The sequence below is a fragment of the Rattus rattus genome, chromosome 13, assembly GCF_011064425.1.
Source record: "Rattus rattus isolate New Zealand chromosome 13, Rrattus_CSIRO_v1, whole genome shotgun sequence".
Taxonomy (NCBI): domain Eukaryota; kingdom Metazoa; phylum Chordata; class Mammalia; order Rodentia; family Muridae; genus Rattus; species Rattus rattus.
Genome location: NC_046166.1, coordinates 42792613 through 42810153, shown reverse-complemented (window position 1 = coordinate 42810153; position 17541 = coordinate 42792613). Strand labels below are relative to the sequence as shown.

General features: G+C 44.0%; 1 protein-coding gene across 1 annotated transcript in view; it reads left to right on the top strand.

Annotated features, from left to right (window-relative positions):
- Fat1 (FAT atypical cadherin 1) overlaps positions 1-13160 on the top strand; it is a 115584-nt gene extending 102424 nt beyond the window's left edge. Inside the window, exons 21-29 of the mRNA XM_032919261.1 lie at positions 680-837; positions 1380-1842; positions 2677-2830; positions 2997-3107; positions 4732-5363; positions 5953-6090; positions 8586-8645; positions 10730-10765; positions 11731-13160. Coding sequence (XP_032775152.1) covers positions 680-837; positions 1380-1842; positions 2677-2830; positions 2997-3107; positions 4732-5363; positions 5953-6090; positions 8586-8645; positions 10730-10765; positions 11731-12359 — 2381 coding nt within the window. The 3' untranslated portion in view covers positions 12360-13160. The remainder of the gene's footprint in view (positions 1-679; positions 838-1379; positions 1843-2676; positions 2831-2996; positions 3108-4731; positions 5364-5952; positions 6091-8585; positions 8646-10729; positions 10766-11730) is intronic.
- Positions 13161-17541: the final 4381 nt, after the last annotated feature.

The window sequence follows — 17541 nt, the reverse complement described above, 5'->3', positions numbered from 1 at the left end:
AAAACTGTACTTCCTCCCCAGTGGGATTGAAATACTTACTTAAGGTTTTAACGTCTCTGGCTGCTTATGGAAGGAGTCACTCTGCTAATTAGTTGGTGTTAGCATTTCCTATAGAAATACCCAGCAGACCTCAGAGGGGTATTATGATTAACATGCTTCTTATTACAATCTGCCCTCTTCTTATTATCAGCCTTCTATTTTGTTAAATGTGCCTTTTGTCACTTTGAAATTGAATTTTTATTTAGTCAGTTCTGCATAACTTAATTTTCATTTCCGGAGGCTGATGGGATTTTCATCTTGGAGGAATGGGGATGGTTTTGTGTTTTTGCCTGACAGGTTTCCCCCCATCATCTTGAGGCTACATTACTTTTTTCCCTCAGATTGCCTACTAATAACTTAAACAAAACACTTTTATATTTAATTTATCATTTTAGACTTTATTTCTCTGCCATACAGAGTTCTCAGTCTCTTCCTTGTGCAGAGTCAGTTGTGTGTGCTCTGCTGTCTGGGAAATCCAGTAGACACCTTTCCCATTGCTGCAGTTTTAAATTTAAAAAAAAAAGGAACAAAAAAACAAAGAACAAAGCCAGCCTCTGGGGTGGGAAGACGATCAGACTTACCTTTGATGATATGCTTAAGTTTGAAGCTGATAGACTTTTTTTCTTCCTGATATCCGTAGGGAGTTCGTCCATAACTTTTACTGGCAGCAGCTTTGTGAAATATCGTCTGATGGAAAACGAAAACCGACTGGAGATGAAGTTGACCATGCGCCTGAGAACCTACTCTTCCCACGCGGTTGTGATGTACGCTCGAGGAACTGACTACAGTATCCTGGAGGTATGGCTTTGTGCAGCCTGTGACCTCAGGCTGAGGGAGACTATTCTACTTTGTGTTCTGACTGTCCCATCTAAGAACAAACTCAGGAAGGTAGTTTACTCCATGTCTCAAGGACTTGTGGCCTGGATAAGGTTGACACTTGGGTGCAGTCGAAACTTCTTTCGGCTTCCCCAGTAGCTTAGAAGTTTATTTTGGACCTTTGAGACGCATGACAGCTAACATTCAAATCTCTTCATTATACCTTGTAGTTTATGCAGAAATCTTACATGGTACTTTGTGTGTATGTTTGTGCTTTGTGTATTCCATTAACAGTTCATAATTAGTCACATTGGTGTTATTTTTGGATGTGCATTTGGCATCTGGGAGGCCCCAGACGATCCGTTTTTATTCTTTGTAGAGTAGATGAATGCGTTTGTGTTCCCCAGCAAAGCTTGTATTCTTTCTGCCCTCGTTCACTGAACATACCCTTCTTAGAGAGTTTCACACAGACTAAGGCTGCAGATTGTATGTGGTCAGTGTGAACGGTATTTATTCTGTTGTAGATTCATACTGGGAGACTGCAGTACAAATTTGACTGTGGAAGTGGCCCTGGGATCGTCTCTGTTCAGAGCATTCAAGTCAACGACGGGCAGTGGCATGCAGTGTCCCTGGAAGTGGAGGGGAATTATGCAAAATTGGTTCTAGATGAAGTCCACACTGCCTCGGGCACAGCCCCAGGAGCTCTGAAAACCCTCAACCTGGATAACTACGTAACTTTTGGTGGCCACCTCCGCCAGCAAGGGACAAAACATGGACGAAGCACCCAGGTGGCCAATGGTTTCAGGGGCTGCATGGACTCTATTTATTTGAATGGGCAGGAGCTACCTTTGAACAACAAACCAAGAGCCTATGCACACATCGAAGAATGGGTGGACCTAGCTCATGGGTGCTTGTTAACTGCCACCGAGGACTGTTCCAGCAACCCTTGTCAGAATGGAGGCGTCTGCAATCCCTCGCCCACTGGAGGTAAGCTTCCTAAGCAACGGTCGCTCGGATGTTACCCACATGCACATGTAAAGGCAACTTGCCCGAATGGAATTGGTTTGCCTCCATGACGTCATCACTTCTTGCCTTCGTCATAGATATTGTGGTCAGAACTCAGTAGCGTGTGCTGTAACGTTGGGCTGGTCTAAGGAACCAGTGGTTCCCATGTTCCTTTTCCTCCTGCAGCAGTGACCATGGCCTTGCCCAGCTTGTAAGGGAGAAAAGCAAAGTCTTTCCATGTTCTCTAATGACGTATCACTGGGAACACTCCTGTGGGTGTTGTTGAGTGGCATTGCTTCTGTGGACGGCCACCAATGAGCCTGTCTCTCCTGCCTTTTTCATTTGACCCACCAGCCGAATGTAATTATCGCTAAGCCTAGTCACAGACATTTTTCTTCTCTTCTCCTGTTTAGCTTACACAAGATGAACTTAACTAAATTTTAATATCCAAATTCTAAAAGGCTCCCAGATCCGGAACTTTCTGCCCCCTGAGTGTGTTTTTCAAATTTCCAGGGTTGGAGGCATTTGGAATATCAGATTTCTAGTTTAGAAATATTCCAGCTGTAAAATCTATAAAAAATATTCCCGAAACTTAAAAAAAAAAGCCCTCTAAAGCCTAAGTCATTCGTGGTTCCAGTATTTTAAAAAAGAGGATTTGACCCATATGGATAACTCTTCGTCTGCAGAGAAAGGGACTTCTACTGCCTTTTCTAGATGTCGGGGGACAGCATCTTCACTTGAACATAAAGATGTGAGCCTATAAAACACTTTGCGGCCACTGAGTGACTGGATCTTCTGTTCTTTTCCACGGCACAGGTTATTACTGCAAGTGCAGTGCATTGCACGCAGGGACGTACTGTGAGGTGAGCGTCAACCCGTGCTCCTCCAACCCCTGCCTCTACGGAGGAACGTGCATGGTAGACAACGGAGGCTTTGTTTGCCAGTGCAGGGGGCTGTACACTGGCCAGAGGTACGTTTGTATTTCTTCGTGAATTAATAAGCTTAAATATTAAAGCGTGGAGTTCTGCATAGGGCAGGCCACTGTGTTGTTCGTTGTTAATGCTGTCCGTTTTTATTCGCAGTGAACTCATGAGGGCTTTTTTTTTTTTTTTTTTCATGTGTTTCTCCTTATTTAGATGTCAGCTTAGTCCGTACTGCAAAGATGAACCCTGTAAAAATGGTGGAACGTGTTTTGACAGTTTGGATGGTGCTGTCTGTCAGTGTGACTCAGGCTTTAGGGGAGAAAGGTAAATGGTTTCTTTGAAGCTTCATATCTGCCGCACCTTTCCACCGCGTGCTGACCATTAACCCAGTCAACCTCATTGGCTCGAACTGCGTAGGAGAATTCTGTATGGTGATTCTCATTGGCATTTCCATGATGGGCAGACAAACGTCTTTAGACAGAAGACTGGCTCAAAAACACTAATGTGAAGTGGGACAGCTTCGCCTCTGTGCCGCAGAGCCATTCCTTATAGATGAAGAATGGGTGGGTCCCTGGCAAGTAGCAAATGCTTATAAACTGGTTGCGGGGTTCCTTTTGTGTGTGTGTTTTCTAAAGCAAGTGCTTGTGACGTGATGTCTTCTCTCCATGAGAAGGTACTAATTGTGATTTCTCACAGTGGTTTGCACCAACATAGATCGAGCATCTAAACCTTGCTGGGTTTATCAACTTTTAGTTATAGTAATTATACTATTATTCCACTAATGATACCATTCCCCAGTATAAACCCAAGAGGTGATTAGGATTTATATATTTAGACATTTAGATATCTCAAAAAAAAAATACACACCTCTATCTTGAGGAAAACTCGTAAGAAACTAATTTCAGATGCTATCCCTTTTCAAAAGTCACTGGAATGAGACTCAGACACACTCCTTTAATCCCAGCACTCAGTTGGCAGAGGCAAGTGGCTCTCTGAGGTTTTGAGGCCAGCATGGTCTAGACACAGTAAGTTCCAGTCCAAACAGGGCCACATGATAAGACCCTGTCTCATTTAAACACCCAGCGTAGATCCTTTGGATGAGCGAGCCTCCCACGGTCTCATAGCTGCTGGGTCCACCTGTAATTACTCTATCGTTTTGTTCTGGAGTCCTTAGAATTCTGAATTTTGTCCCTAGTTCTGAGGCCCTGGTACCTTTGTGGATTTCCCCAATTTTAATCAGTGTGTATTCCTATATGTTTGACAAGAATATATCAGTGTTCAGAGTTTTTAAGATCACTGCTCACAGTTTGCAAATAGGCGAATTATTTTCAAATGGGGAAGAGCTTCAGAAGCGAGGGTGGCCGTGCACGACAGCCCCGCGTGCCCCTGTTTAGAAAAGCAAAGGGGGCTGTCTGTGATCTCTTCCGTGATGGTGACGGGTGGGAAGATGATTCTGATTCCACAAGGAGTAACATTTTAAAATGGAAGAGTGTTTTCTACTCCCTCATAGGTCTTACTGGACCTCATAATCTCTGACAGGACCGTTTCCACTGAAATTTAATCTGGCCTACGAGAACAGTGTGCACACTCACCACTTGTTAAACTGTACCTTAGCTTCCCGGCTTCTAAATGCTCGCTTGACCGTGAGACCTAAGAGCAGCCCATGTTTTAGCCCATTGAGTTGATTTAGTTATCTATTAATTCTGGAAAAGTGCAGCTAGATGTTGGCTTGATGTGGTTGGCCCTCAAATACCCATGCAGCCTCTGACCCAGTAGCTAAGCCACACAAGGCCCTTTCTGGTTCCCGTCTTTGGTGTTTTCTGAGTGTTTCCCATTCATCTTGCTTCGGCATCTCTAGCGAAGGATTGGTGTGTTTATCGTTCATCCGGAAGGTGCTAGCATAGGTGGTCTGGCATGTACTGCAGAGGTCTCGCCTTCGTCTTGGCAGATGTCAGAGCGACATTGACGAGTGTGCTGGGAACCCCTGTCGGAACGGGGCCCTGTGCGAGAACACGCACGGCTCCTATCACTGTAACTGCAGCCAGGAGTACAGAGGGAAGCACTGTGAGGACGCCACTCCCAACCACTACGTGTCCACCCCGTGGAACATCGGGCTGGCCGAAGGAATCGGAATTATTGTGTTTATAGCCGGGATATTCTTACTGGTGGTGGTGTTTGTCCTCTGCCGAAAGATGATCAGTCGGAAGAAGAAACACCAGGCGGAACCTGAAGACAAGCGTTTGGGGCCAACCACGGCTTTCTTACAGAGACCTTACTTTGATTCCAAGCCGAGCAAGAACATTTACTCTGACATCCCGCCCCAGGTGCCCGTGCGTCCCATTTCCTACACTCCGAGCATTCCCAGTGACTCCAGAAACAATCTGGACCGGAACTCGTTTGAAGGCTCGGCGATCCCAGAGCACCCAGAATTCAGCACTTTTAACCCCGAGTCTATGCACGGACATCGGAAAGCCGTGGCTGTGTGCAGCGTGGCTCCAAACTTGCCTCCGCCACCCCCTTCCAACTCTCCCTCAGACAGCGACTCCATTCAGAAGCCCAGCTGGGACTTCGACTACGACGGTAAGGGCACGGTGTGGTGGTTTATGGGACCCAAGGATGTTGCTTTCCAGTCTGAAATGGTCATGAAAACTGATGGGGACCTTGGAGTTATCCAATTAGATCTAGTTGTGTTCTAATTAATATTCTAGAAAGGTCGTTTCACCTTTGTAACCGACACATGTTATCACCTTTGATTTGGGGGTGTTTTATTACAACAAGAAACAATGGGGATGGCCACTTTTATACTAATTATTTTTTTTATCGCAGCCAGGCAAGGTGGCAGAGTTCATATAAGCAATATGTATATGTGTGTGGCTTAGCATACACCTGAAGCTCCAGAAAAGAGCTGCGTATGCTCTTTAGGACGGATTTTAATTGATGGCCAGTTAATTCTTTATAGGCTTATTCGTGGAGAAATCCTAACCGCTGCGTCTGTTGAGAATTCGAGTAGGCCTTTGTATGGTTTTGTCTCTAGGATGCTCCTCTGATTCACTCTCCTCCGTTCTCACAGCTCAGGTATCAAGCTCAGGTACTTCCTTATGGAGTGCAGTGTATCCGTGAACCCGAGGGATCAGGAACTCACTGCCTACCTGTCATCTCTTCCTTTCAGCTAAAGTGGTGGATCTTGACCCTTGTCTTTCCAAGAAGCCCCTGGAGGAAAAACCCTCTCAGCCATACAGTGCCCGGGAGAGCCTGTCCGAGGTGCAGTCCCTTAGCTCCTTCCAGTCTGAGTCCTGTGATGACAATGGTAAGTTTCAGACACTGACGTTGGATGCGGTGGCTGCTTTGAAGTGTTGCTGGCGTTCCTTATGCTGTATTCTGATGTAGATGGACCGGGTCCCCCAATTAAGTATGAAAACGGCCCGTGTTCCCCTTGGCGTGAATGTACAATGTGGTATAGACACTTGCATGGACCTGCCCAGGGGAAAATATTTAAAGTAGCACAGTCGTAGGGCACTTGCCTAGCACGCACAGGGGCCTGGGTCCAATCCCTAGTATTGCAAAATAAAACTATTCTTAATGAAGAATTATTTTAACTATCATAATAGGAGAGAAAAGGTGTTAATTTTCCTTGTTTGACAATTCTTATATTATTTATACTTTTTTGGATAACAGTGACTGTTATGAAAGCTTTGTGGGTTGGTTTTTTTTTTTTTTCCTTTTCAAGATCCATGTGACAGTTTTTCTGAACATGCAATGCACAGGCACATACATGCACCCTCTGTGTAGAAGTCTGAAATGTTCACTTTCAGTCATACCTTTGGTATTACAAGGTTTTATTTGTCTCTTCCCCAACCACTGCTGCCCCAGCTCCCATTTGGATCAGAGCGTTCTGACTGAGAGCAGAGTTTAAGAGATGGCTAGTAAGTCGGATTATATTTCTAATGAAGGAGGTTTGGTTCTATGACTCCGGTTGTGTTTATCTGGCGTCCCCAGGGTGGATGGCACTGATAGACAGCTTCGCTGCATTAGCACATGTCCCAAAAATTATCAGCCCCGTGAGGGTGGTTATCTACTGGAAATAATTGACTCTCAGAAGGTGTAGGCTCAATTTTAATTTTCCTCCTTGTGTAAAAAAATGCAATGTTTTTACACATTAAGAACATGTTATCATTAGAAAGAAGAAACTTGAAGTTCCAAAATAGCAAAATCCATGACCAGGGTAATGTCATTTATAATGACTACATCTATGGGTCTCTGGGTCTGCTTGTCTATAAAACTTTGCAAAGCCCTTTCCCTATTAAAGATGGCTATAAATACATTCTGTCCCTTGAACATTTCAAGCAAGTTTTGCATTATTTAAAGCACACCCTTGTTTATTCTTGGGTGGAAAGTGTGGATTGCTTATTAAACCATTAAGAACAAACCAGTATTATTTCTTTCATTAGTTTCTATTCTGAAAAGTTTGTTTTGCCAACTTAAGGGATTTATACTTTGTCCCTTGTAAAAGTCCCAATGTAAGTTCAAAAACGCATTTAAGGATTTTTTTTTTAGTAATTTCTTTTATTTTCTTTTATTTTGTTGTTGTTGAAACCCCATTCTTGGCAGCATTCAGACACTTTGGGGAAGTCATTGTCAGATTAGTTAGGAAAGTTAATCTTTTGGGGGCGGTAGCAGCGTGAGGGAAAGCCTGCTTGCGACTGTCCGTGTTTTTAATCACTGCACCAGTCAATCATTTTCAGTAACAGACGTCAAGTCTGAGCCACATCTGCACAAATCATTTCATCAGCGGTTTTCTAAGCCTTTTCAGTCGCTAACTATACACTCAGCGTACACTTAGCAGCTCAAGAGAGCACAAACAGTTCTTGTGTGGTTCCTTAGCCTAGGAGTCCGCCACATCTCGGGACTGAAGTTCAGGTGTCAGCGAGGCTGCCTCGCTGAAAGCTCTGAGGGAGGTTTTGGTTTCCTTCTTTCTCGTGCCTAGAACTCACTCACTGCCTGGTAATTAAGGCCTCTGCTTCCACAGCTCCTTTCAGTCCCTGCAGGACCTGTGGTCAGGATGCCAAGCTGCACAGGGGCACAGCTGAGACAGCTCCCTTTGACAGGTCACCCCAGTCCCCTCAGCCCACCCAGCTAATGCAGCCAGATCTCTCTGCCTCCCCCTCAGGCGAGCCCTCATGGCAGCAGGCAGTGTGTCTTGTTCTCTTATGTTCTCTTACACGCTTTAGATTCAGTAGTCCTTAGATCTCAGGATTAGAGTGTACTGACTGTTTACGTGCACTGTTTATGTTGGCGTTGGCATTTTAAAATAACAGGCAAATGAAAAAGGAGTCTATGCAGCATCTGCGACATGAGAAATACACGCTAAGCAACAGGGACACGATCAGTCTTGTTTTTTTTTTGACGTACATAGATCTCCCTAACTTGCCTTATTCTCAGACGATATTCCAGTTCCTTTGTCCAGGAGATGCAGATCCGAATTGTTTTTTCCCGTTATACACTCCATAGCTATAACTGTGTGAAACACTTAGCTAAAGCTTCTCCCCTAACTTTTACTAAAACAGTTATTTCATTCACTTGACTACTGGCAAGCCTATAGCTTGATTTGAAATGTCCTGAGACCGGTCACTTAGCGGGTAGAGTGCAGGGGTCATGTATAATTAATCTAGTGGTCTCAAAGCATTCATTTCAAAGTTTTAAATTAGGGGAGAAATTGCATTGAATTAAGGAATTTTGCTTCATGTGCTGTTTTCTACTAACTAAGGACTTTCCTAATTGGCTTCTTTTGTGCCTTTTTACAAGCTTCCATAGTGACTGTAACACACCTTGTCAACGCTGTCGTTGACACGGTGAATAAAGAAGGTATAAGTGTTTGTGTTTTGTGTCCGTGGTTTGCAGTGACTGTAAGTGGGGTGCTGTGCGTCTGTCTGCCTATTGTCCTGTTATTAAAACAGTTCATCCTCTGGGGAGGTTTGGTGGCTTTCATTTTGGGACATTTATTTCACAGTGTAAGCGCGTTGTGAAAATACTCGTGTGTATGTCTTTGCGTTGCTTGTTTTAAATGCTATGGGTTGCTGCTGAAGACTTGGGGCCGGTTACCAGCACGGATTTCCCACCGAGTCGGTCTGGACTGGGCCTGAGAACTTTCATTTTTAGTAAATGTCCAGTTGATTTGGATCTAGAAATTTCCTGATGTAGAAAAAAAAAATCACCACTTTCAAGTTACTCACCCAGGACCATCAGAACGTACACACGGGGTTGGCGAGATGGCCCAGTGGATAAAGTGCTTGGTACACAAGTGTGAGGACCATGGCTTAGATCCCTGGGACTCATGAAGGAAGGTGGCCACGGTGATCTGCCTTGGAAGGCAGAGGCAGAGAATCCTCAGAGAGAACTGGCACTAAGACTCTTTGGTTGATTGGCCCTGCGTAAGGTGAAGGGGAAGCTGAGGATGAGTCCCAAATATCCACCATGGGCCTCCACATGCACACACGCATGCATATGCAGAGTGCCCACCACCCATGAAAATGAGAAAAGGCAAACTGCGATCAAATAGCACTATTGGTAGACACACATGGTGCTTCTGCAAGGACACCTCAGCAGGCACCATTAGGCGAGGCTGTCTGCTAGATTTGGAGGAAAGGTAGCAGGAGGACAACTGTGACTTCAGTGGTTACAGTTACTAAGGGACTTAATCTATTTTCTTAAAAGTACTGTGTTTTCACTTTGAGAATCAGAATGTTATCTATATTTTGTCTGCCCAATTTTAGCTGAAACAAGATGACATTCCACTATCTTAAATATTGATAAGTTTAAAAAAGCAGAAATTTGAAGTCTCCTCGGTGTGATTTCTACTGATTGATTTTTCTTATCTGAAGTGAATTTAACGTTGAAAACGCACATAAGTTTAAAGGGTTGTCAAACACTTAGTGTACAACAAAGCTTGCCGGACCTCATTTATAAAGGAATTTACTGTGTTATAGTAGATGTGTAAATGCTCCATAGATACCTTCCCTAAATACTCCTTTTACTCATATTTTTGAAACATCTGCCTTTTCCACTTTTATTTAAACTCCTACCAGAGATATCAGTCAGCTATTAACTTGTCAAAACTTAGTTCATTGTCCTAGTTTTCAAGGACATTATGGGGCACACAAACCTCTGTTTAGAAAAGTGGCCACAGTTCTACCACGACTATTCCTCTTACAGTGATGATGACTTATCTGCGGGCTCACACTTGACCCACATTGCCTTGTTCAGTTGTCACAATAATCTGAGATTTTCATCTCATTTCTTACAGAAAACCAATCCGAAGCTTAGCCAGGCTGAGCATCTGTGGTCCTGAGATTTCTCTGTTCATTTCCTTGGGCTTGGGGCCAGAGTTCTGTGTGTAATGTGATCACTGAGAGAGAGAGTTTAGTTACAGAGTTGATGGGAAGAGGCCATGCCATACAGGTAGCTAATTAAGGAGCTCGCTAGAGAAGGGTTAGACAGTGTAAATATAAAAAATCATAGTGAAGTGGATAAGCTGTTGGGATATGGTCAACTTTTGGTTGTCAGTTTCTCTGAACTTACACTTCTAAGGTTCTCATGTGTGCTAATGTGTGTGTGCTCATGTTTTGAGATTGTCCCTTAAATAGCCAATTTATATATATCTCAGTACCTGTATTTTATAATTTTCCTAAGGCAGTTCCGTTTCCAGGATGCACAGCAAAGCCTCTAGTTTATCACCGCTCATCTCTTTCCATGTCTGCATACCGTTTAGTTTGTACAACATGAGTTTCTCATTTGTGATCATTAGAGAGAACGAGGTAAAGACAGCGTGTCTGGCCGCCTGGGCCTTCACAGACACATTATAATGTACCATGTGCTTTCTCTGTGTTGTCATTTCAGCCGTCTGTTTTAATTACCGATGTTTTCTTTTCTTTCTACTCTGCCACCCAAAGAATCTTTGGCTGCTCCTGACCTCAGCAAACCAAGAGGTGACTTATGCATGCCAGCTGTCCATTAATAACCACTAAAAGTCATTGGTAGAGCCCGACCAATGACGACGTTCCGGGTGCTTGATGCTACAGCAGTAACTAAGCCCGCTGTTCTGCACTGCCTTGTAAAACGGATCGCCTAACCTTCCCTCAGCTCTCACAGAATTTTTAAAAATCCTACGAAGAGAGAGAAAAAAAAAAAAAACACCTACCCTTAAGTTAGGCCTTGGTTTTCTTTAAAACACAACAACAGAAAGGTGCCCTTTACTTACCGTCCAGAATGATCCTCAGTCCTTTGAAATGAGAACAAAGATTGTTTGTTACAGCTCGTCATGATTTTTTTTTAACATTTATTTGGTTATGCGTTATTTGATTGAGGGACATGGTTTGTTTCGTAGCCTGTATTAAAATAACTCACTGTTTTATCCATGGCTAATAAAACCAATGTAACTGTTACTGCTACCTTTACTACTGAATTTAACATGTTAAAGGCTATTTTTATTATTTTTAGATTTGCCTTAATTAGTATTTCTGGAGGACAGGCTGCACAAAGCCCAGTGATGTTTGGAGTTTCCCCCCAGTAGAGACCTTCAGTTTGAAAGCCCCTTACTAACTTCCTGTACTGCCTTCCTATGGAGCAGGGTCAGCAGTTACAGAAGGAAAGTTGAAGTGTGGTTAGGGTTGTTTATTGAAAACGAAAAAAGAAAATTCCTGCATGTGTTCTAAAATGGTACAGCTGCTTCTGTCGGAACTCTGTTGCCTTGAATGTCAGATATGTACTAAAACCACAAGTTCACATTCCGGAAATAGTCACTCTGTTGGGGTGGGGTTTGCGGGGCGAGTGACCGGCTTGGGATGAATGCACACATACTTCTGTGTCTTGTGCCTGATACACTGAGCTCTTTCCCCCTGAGGCATAGAAGCTAAGAGGAACAAACTAAAATCTTGTTTTCTTTTCTACCAAGGGTACCACTGGGATACATCAGACTGGATGCCCAGTGTTCCTCTGCCAGACATACAAGAGTTCCCCAATTACGAGGTTATCGACGAGCACACGCCCCTCTACTCAGCTGATCCAAATGCCATCGACACTGACTATTACCCTGGGGGTTATGACATTGAAAGTGACTTTCCACCCCCACCAGAGGACTTCCCTGCACCCGATGAACTGCCACCATTGCCTCCAGAATTCAGCGACCAGTTCGAGTCCATACACCCACCCAGAGACATGCCCGCAGCAGGTAGCTTGGGGTCTTCCTCCAGGAATCGTCAGAGGTTCAACCTGAATCAGTACCTGCCCAATTTCTACCCCGTCGATATGTCTGAACCTCAGAAACAAGGCGCTGGCGAGAACAGTACCTGTAGAGAACCCTACGCCCCCTACCCTCCAGGGTATCAAAGAAACTTCGAGGCGCCCACCATAGAAAACATGCCCATGTCCGTGTACACCTCTACGGCTTCCTGCTCCGATGTGTCCGCGTGCTGCGAAGTGGAGTCTGAGGTCATGATGAGTGACTACGAGAGCGGGGACGACGGCCACTTTGAAGAGGTGACCATTCCCCCGCTAGATTCCCAGCAGCATACGGAAGTGTGACGCTCAAGCTCCTCCCCAAAGTGCCTGGACTCTCATGAACCTAGAGATGCTATCTGATATCCACGTTGTTCTTCTGCGGCGGTCTTGCCTGCTTCTCGGTGAGCTGCGGTAGGCGCGGCTGCACGGAGTCACATGCCTCTCGACGTGTTAGCCATTTCCAGTGTCCTAACTGACTGTGATTGACCGGGTTTTCATCCCCTGTCCATCCTGAGCATCTTCGCGTATTTAGATTTGTCTCTGTTAAAAATAATGAAACAGAAATCGGTCCTGTCGTCTTGTTAGCATGATTCATGTATTTATATAGATTCGATTATTTTAATTTTGTTTTCTTTGTGTAAATTTTATGTACAGATTTGATTTTTTCCCCCCCCCATAGTTTTTTACTAGGTTTTTCAGGACGCATCGCGTGTTTGTTTTCTGCTGGATCTGTGTGGTGTTAGCGTCGTCGCCTAGCACCGATTTTCTGATGTAACCAGGGTTTCATGCCGTTCTTTCCCACTGAAGTATGACATTTCATTGACACATTTCGGTCCAGTGTAGCTGTACATATGGGGTGAGGACAACCTGTTACTGGACATGTCTTAAATGGGTTGCTGTATTCGGATTATAAACATTTTTCATTATTGGAAAGTGTAAAGGGGACCTTCTGCATACCTGTTTAGAACCCAAACCACCACGACACGGTTTTTATAGTGTCTGTATATTTGTGATGCAATGGTCTCGTAAAGGTTTTTACTGAAAACTATCATTAGCCAGCCTTTCTTACTGACAATAAATTATTAATAAAATACTTTAGCTTTACTGCCTGGTTTTCTTCTGCATTTAAGTTACTGTTTATGATTACACCTGGTAAATTGAAATTTGGGGGATCAACATAGATGTAAAGTCACTTTTGAGTTGACAAAAGCCAGGCCAGGCTGTCTGTCTGTCTGTCTGTCTGTCTGTCTGTCTCTATATCTATCTATCTATCTATCTATCTATCTATCTATCTATCTATCTATCTATCTATCTATCTCTATCTATCTATCTATCTCTATCATCTGTCCATCCATCCATCCATCCATCCATCCATCCATCCACCCACCCACTAGGTGGCAGTATATGGCCAATAAATGTTTTAATGAGTGTCTCGGTATTCCTTAAGCCCTATCCCAGCTTCCCTAGTGTTGAATTCTAGTTGCCTACAAGCATGCCCAGTTGTAAAACACGTGGATTGTCTGTGTGTGTGTGTGTGTGTTGTACAGTCATGCTGTTTAAGACAGCTGACAGACTAAAACTATCCATCTGTGACATCCAACCCTTTGAGCTGCGCTCAGCATTCTCGTTTTAAATTTCCAAAGGGCTATGCTGTGCCTACTAGCACTGTACACTGTTCAGTCCATTACCATCTCGGCGAGAAGCATGGTGGTGCCCAGGCGGACTTGGCGCTGGAGAAGGAGCTGAGAGGTCTCCTCTTGATGCACCACGGGCAGTAGGAGAAGATTCCGTGCCACACTGGCCCTAGCTTGGGGCTTACACTTCGGTGGGGAGAGTGGGGACCACTCGGTAAGATACAAAATAGCGTATGGAACAGTGCAGAGGAAGGAGACATTTTGATGTGGAACGTGACGTGTTTATGAGGGAAGAAGAGGCCTGGCACTTTGAGACGCAAAGCTGTTATTTGAATGAAATCGTTAGGTGGCTGAGGTGACCATGCCTGGGACATGCGTATTCCAGGTGGAGACTGCTTGTCTGTCAAACCTGGAGCAAAGCTGGAGAGAGTAAAGTGCGCTGAGGTGGAGTCCCATCTCCCCTCTGCTGCTCCCGCCCTCTAGCATCTGTACCTCTGGGATGCTGAGCCGCCTGCAGCAGGGGACCAGGGATTCCAGGCTCCATTCCTCCTTTGGTCTTTCAGGTTGGCATTCCTGTTGGTTCCGGGTTTATTTCTGTTCATAGCATCGGTAGGCAGACTCGGAATGGACCGGTAGACATGACAACCTCTTGGGCATTTTATAAAGATTTCCGGAATAAAACTAGCCCATTTCAAAGCTGCCGTTCTATAATTACTATTATTTTTTTTCGGTTTAGAAAAATAAATGGTTTGGATGTATTTGGAACCTGCCCTCCACCCAGGCGCAGCTGTTTCCCATGTGTATTGAGTTAACTTTGTGGTTGTCACCAAAGTGTGGTACACCCAAACTGGCGCTTATACGAAGCTTTGGGCCCTGCATGTTCGATTCACAGGGTAAGATCATTTCCCAAATATTATCCTAGGGAGCTGCAAAGTAGTTCTCTGTCAGAAGTTCGCCATTCACCTAGCTGCTACTTTGAAGACATTTTTTTGTTTGTTTGTTTCTTTCTGGCACTTTCAGCATTAACTACTTTAAATATTAATTTTTGCTTCTGCAAGACAGATTTCCTTTGTTCCGAGAACATTGCCTGTAAGGTGAATTCCAATAGTGTAGAGTTTGAGCTTCAACAAGTATCCTGCTGCAAATTCTTCAGCACTGACAGTCTCTACCGTGATGGGGTGGCAGCCTCTTCTCCCTTCTCTTTCTCTGAGAGAACAGCCCAGCGGGGGCCAGCAGGGCAATCTCTCTGTGATAGACTTTTGCCAGAGAGTGCAAGACAATCCTACCCTCCATTCTCCTACTGAAAACAAAACAAAACACTTTTTTTTCAAGATTTATTTCAATGAAAATAAAACCCAGGCTGGAAACGAGTCATTTTTGTGCTACTAGCTTTAATGTTGATTTCATTTTCAGGAGCTTGTGGACAAGGTAAGTTTGGGGTTTGTCATCCATGAGACCTCTCAGCAAATTACCCTGACCCTCCATTCCACTTGGTTTTAGCGAGTGGTGCCCTGTGAACTACCTTCGCTGGCCGGCTGCGGGGAGAATATGTCTGCCGAGTTCGGCTACGGAGACTGGGAACTCTGAAGGTCACCGGATGGTTTCCTCTACCGCACATTCACTCTGTGTGCTCTGATTGCTCTTCAGCAAAGACATTAGGTTCACTTTCAATTAGTGCACCAGCTGAGGGAAGAGTTGTTTGCCAGAATTTAATTTCCTCGCTCGCAGTTTACAACCTCTGCTGTGAACAGAACGGACTACTTGAATCGAATGAAAATGGAGAGCTGTATTTTTTTTTCCAAGAAAACCCCAACGCTCACGAACACTTAGTCACCTCAATGCCCCTGTTGTGCTCGGTGGACATGTATGAGGCCACCTCTCCAAATGATGCTAGACCCGGACGGGAGGAAACATGGCGTGTTTATCTCAATGAAAATGTCACCAGACGCAGTACATCTTGCAAAGTGCTAATAGTGTCCGTGTGTGCGGACAAGATGGTGACAAGGAGCCATTTTTCTACATCGCAGCCATTATCCAATTATCTCGAGGGGTAAGACGGAATTGCCAAAGTGCCTAATGACTATGGCTTCAGTTCATTGTAATGTTTATGGGCCCTAACCAGTAGTTTTGATGCAGGGATGCACCTCTCCTGAGCACGTGTTGACCTCCAGTCAAGCACTGCTACGTTCTCAAATCCAGTGTTAGCCTGCAGTGCAAGTCAGAGCTGCTGATGATACAGTCACATGTTCTCGTTTCCGTGACTGGTGTTTATATATTTTTGTTTCAAATTGGATTCTCATTCTTTTTTTGAGTATATATATATATATGTATATATATATGTAGATTTATGTAATGCATCATGTTTTGGTACACGTAGCTTTGATACACATGTTTTGATACACATAGTAAAATGTTTACTTAGTATTCAAGCAAGTTCATATTTCTCATAAATTCCTGTCAGCTCACAAATGTTACGTGCGTGCGTGTGTGTGTGTGTGTGCGCGCGTGTGTGTACATGAGAAAGGTACTAAGCCCTAGGCATGGTCGCACAGTACTGTAGTCCTGGCATTTGGGAGGTAGAAGCAGGAGAATCCACATTGCTGTTCATCACCAAAGGAAGTCAGGACAGGAACTCACACACAGCAGGAAGCTAGAGCTGGTGCAGAGGCCATGGAGGGGTGCTACCTACTGGCTTGTTCATCATGGTTTGCTCAGCTCATAGAACCTAGAACTACCAGCCCAGGGATAGCATCGCCTGCAAAGGGCTGGGTCCTCCCTATCAATCACTAATCGAGAGAATGTCTAACAGCTGGATCTTATAGAGGCATTTCCCTCAACTGATGTTCCTTCCTTTCAGATAGCTCTGGTTAGTGTGCCAAGCTGAGGACATAGGAGTAGCCAGCACAAGTATCAATTGTCAGGGTATCCTTTTGTATAACAAGAAGAGGATATCTAATTGTTTGGGAAGTGTTTTAATAAAATACATTTATTTAATTTTTAAAACTGAAGAATGACAGTATTAAGGAAATTAAGGCATGGGACAACTAAATGTATCACATAAGCAACAGGCAGACTCTTCTGCTAAAAGCACCACACAGGAAATTTCAAGCAGGGAGTCTGTATTTGCAAATTGATGATTAGCTGAGGCTTAACTTAGTTTTTTAAAGAGATTTAATGATTCTTATTTTTTTATAGATTCTTATTTATTTGCCTGCATGTATGTCTGTCTACCATGTGTGTACCTGTGCTCTCAAAGGTCAGAAGAGGGCCAGGGTCTCCCAGAACTGGAATTACACATGGTTGATGAAAATTGAGCATTGGTCCTCTGTAAGGCTTAATTTTGTAAGGAATAGGGCCTTTGGGCATCAAATTCTTATCAAATTTAACCTTCCCCCAATGAAGGCAATTTTCATAAAATTGATAATTTGGAATCCTGCATTTTATTGCACTCATAAATAATGATCTTAATGCTCCTTTGAAAATTATGAGTGTATATGTGCACACGCATGCACGCATGCACACACACACCACATTTTTTGCTATACATGACGTACTTGTGTAAGCATGTGTTGCTAGTATGTGACAGGCAGAGGACAACTTTGTGGAATCAGATCTCTCATTCTACCTTCATGTAGATCCCAGATGGCAAACTCAGGTCACCAGGCTTGGCCAACAAGTGCCACTAACTGCTGAGCTATCCCACTGACTCAATATGGAAGCATTTTAAACACCCATGTTAGTGTCTCCTCTTGCTAGTAACCGCACCCCCACTGGATCTACACCTTATGTAAGGGAGACACTGAAAAACACTAGGGTTAAAAACTTGGTCTTAGAAGGATTCTGTTGATGAG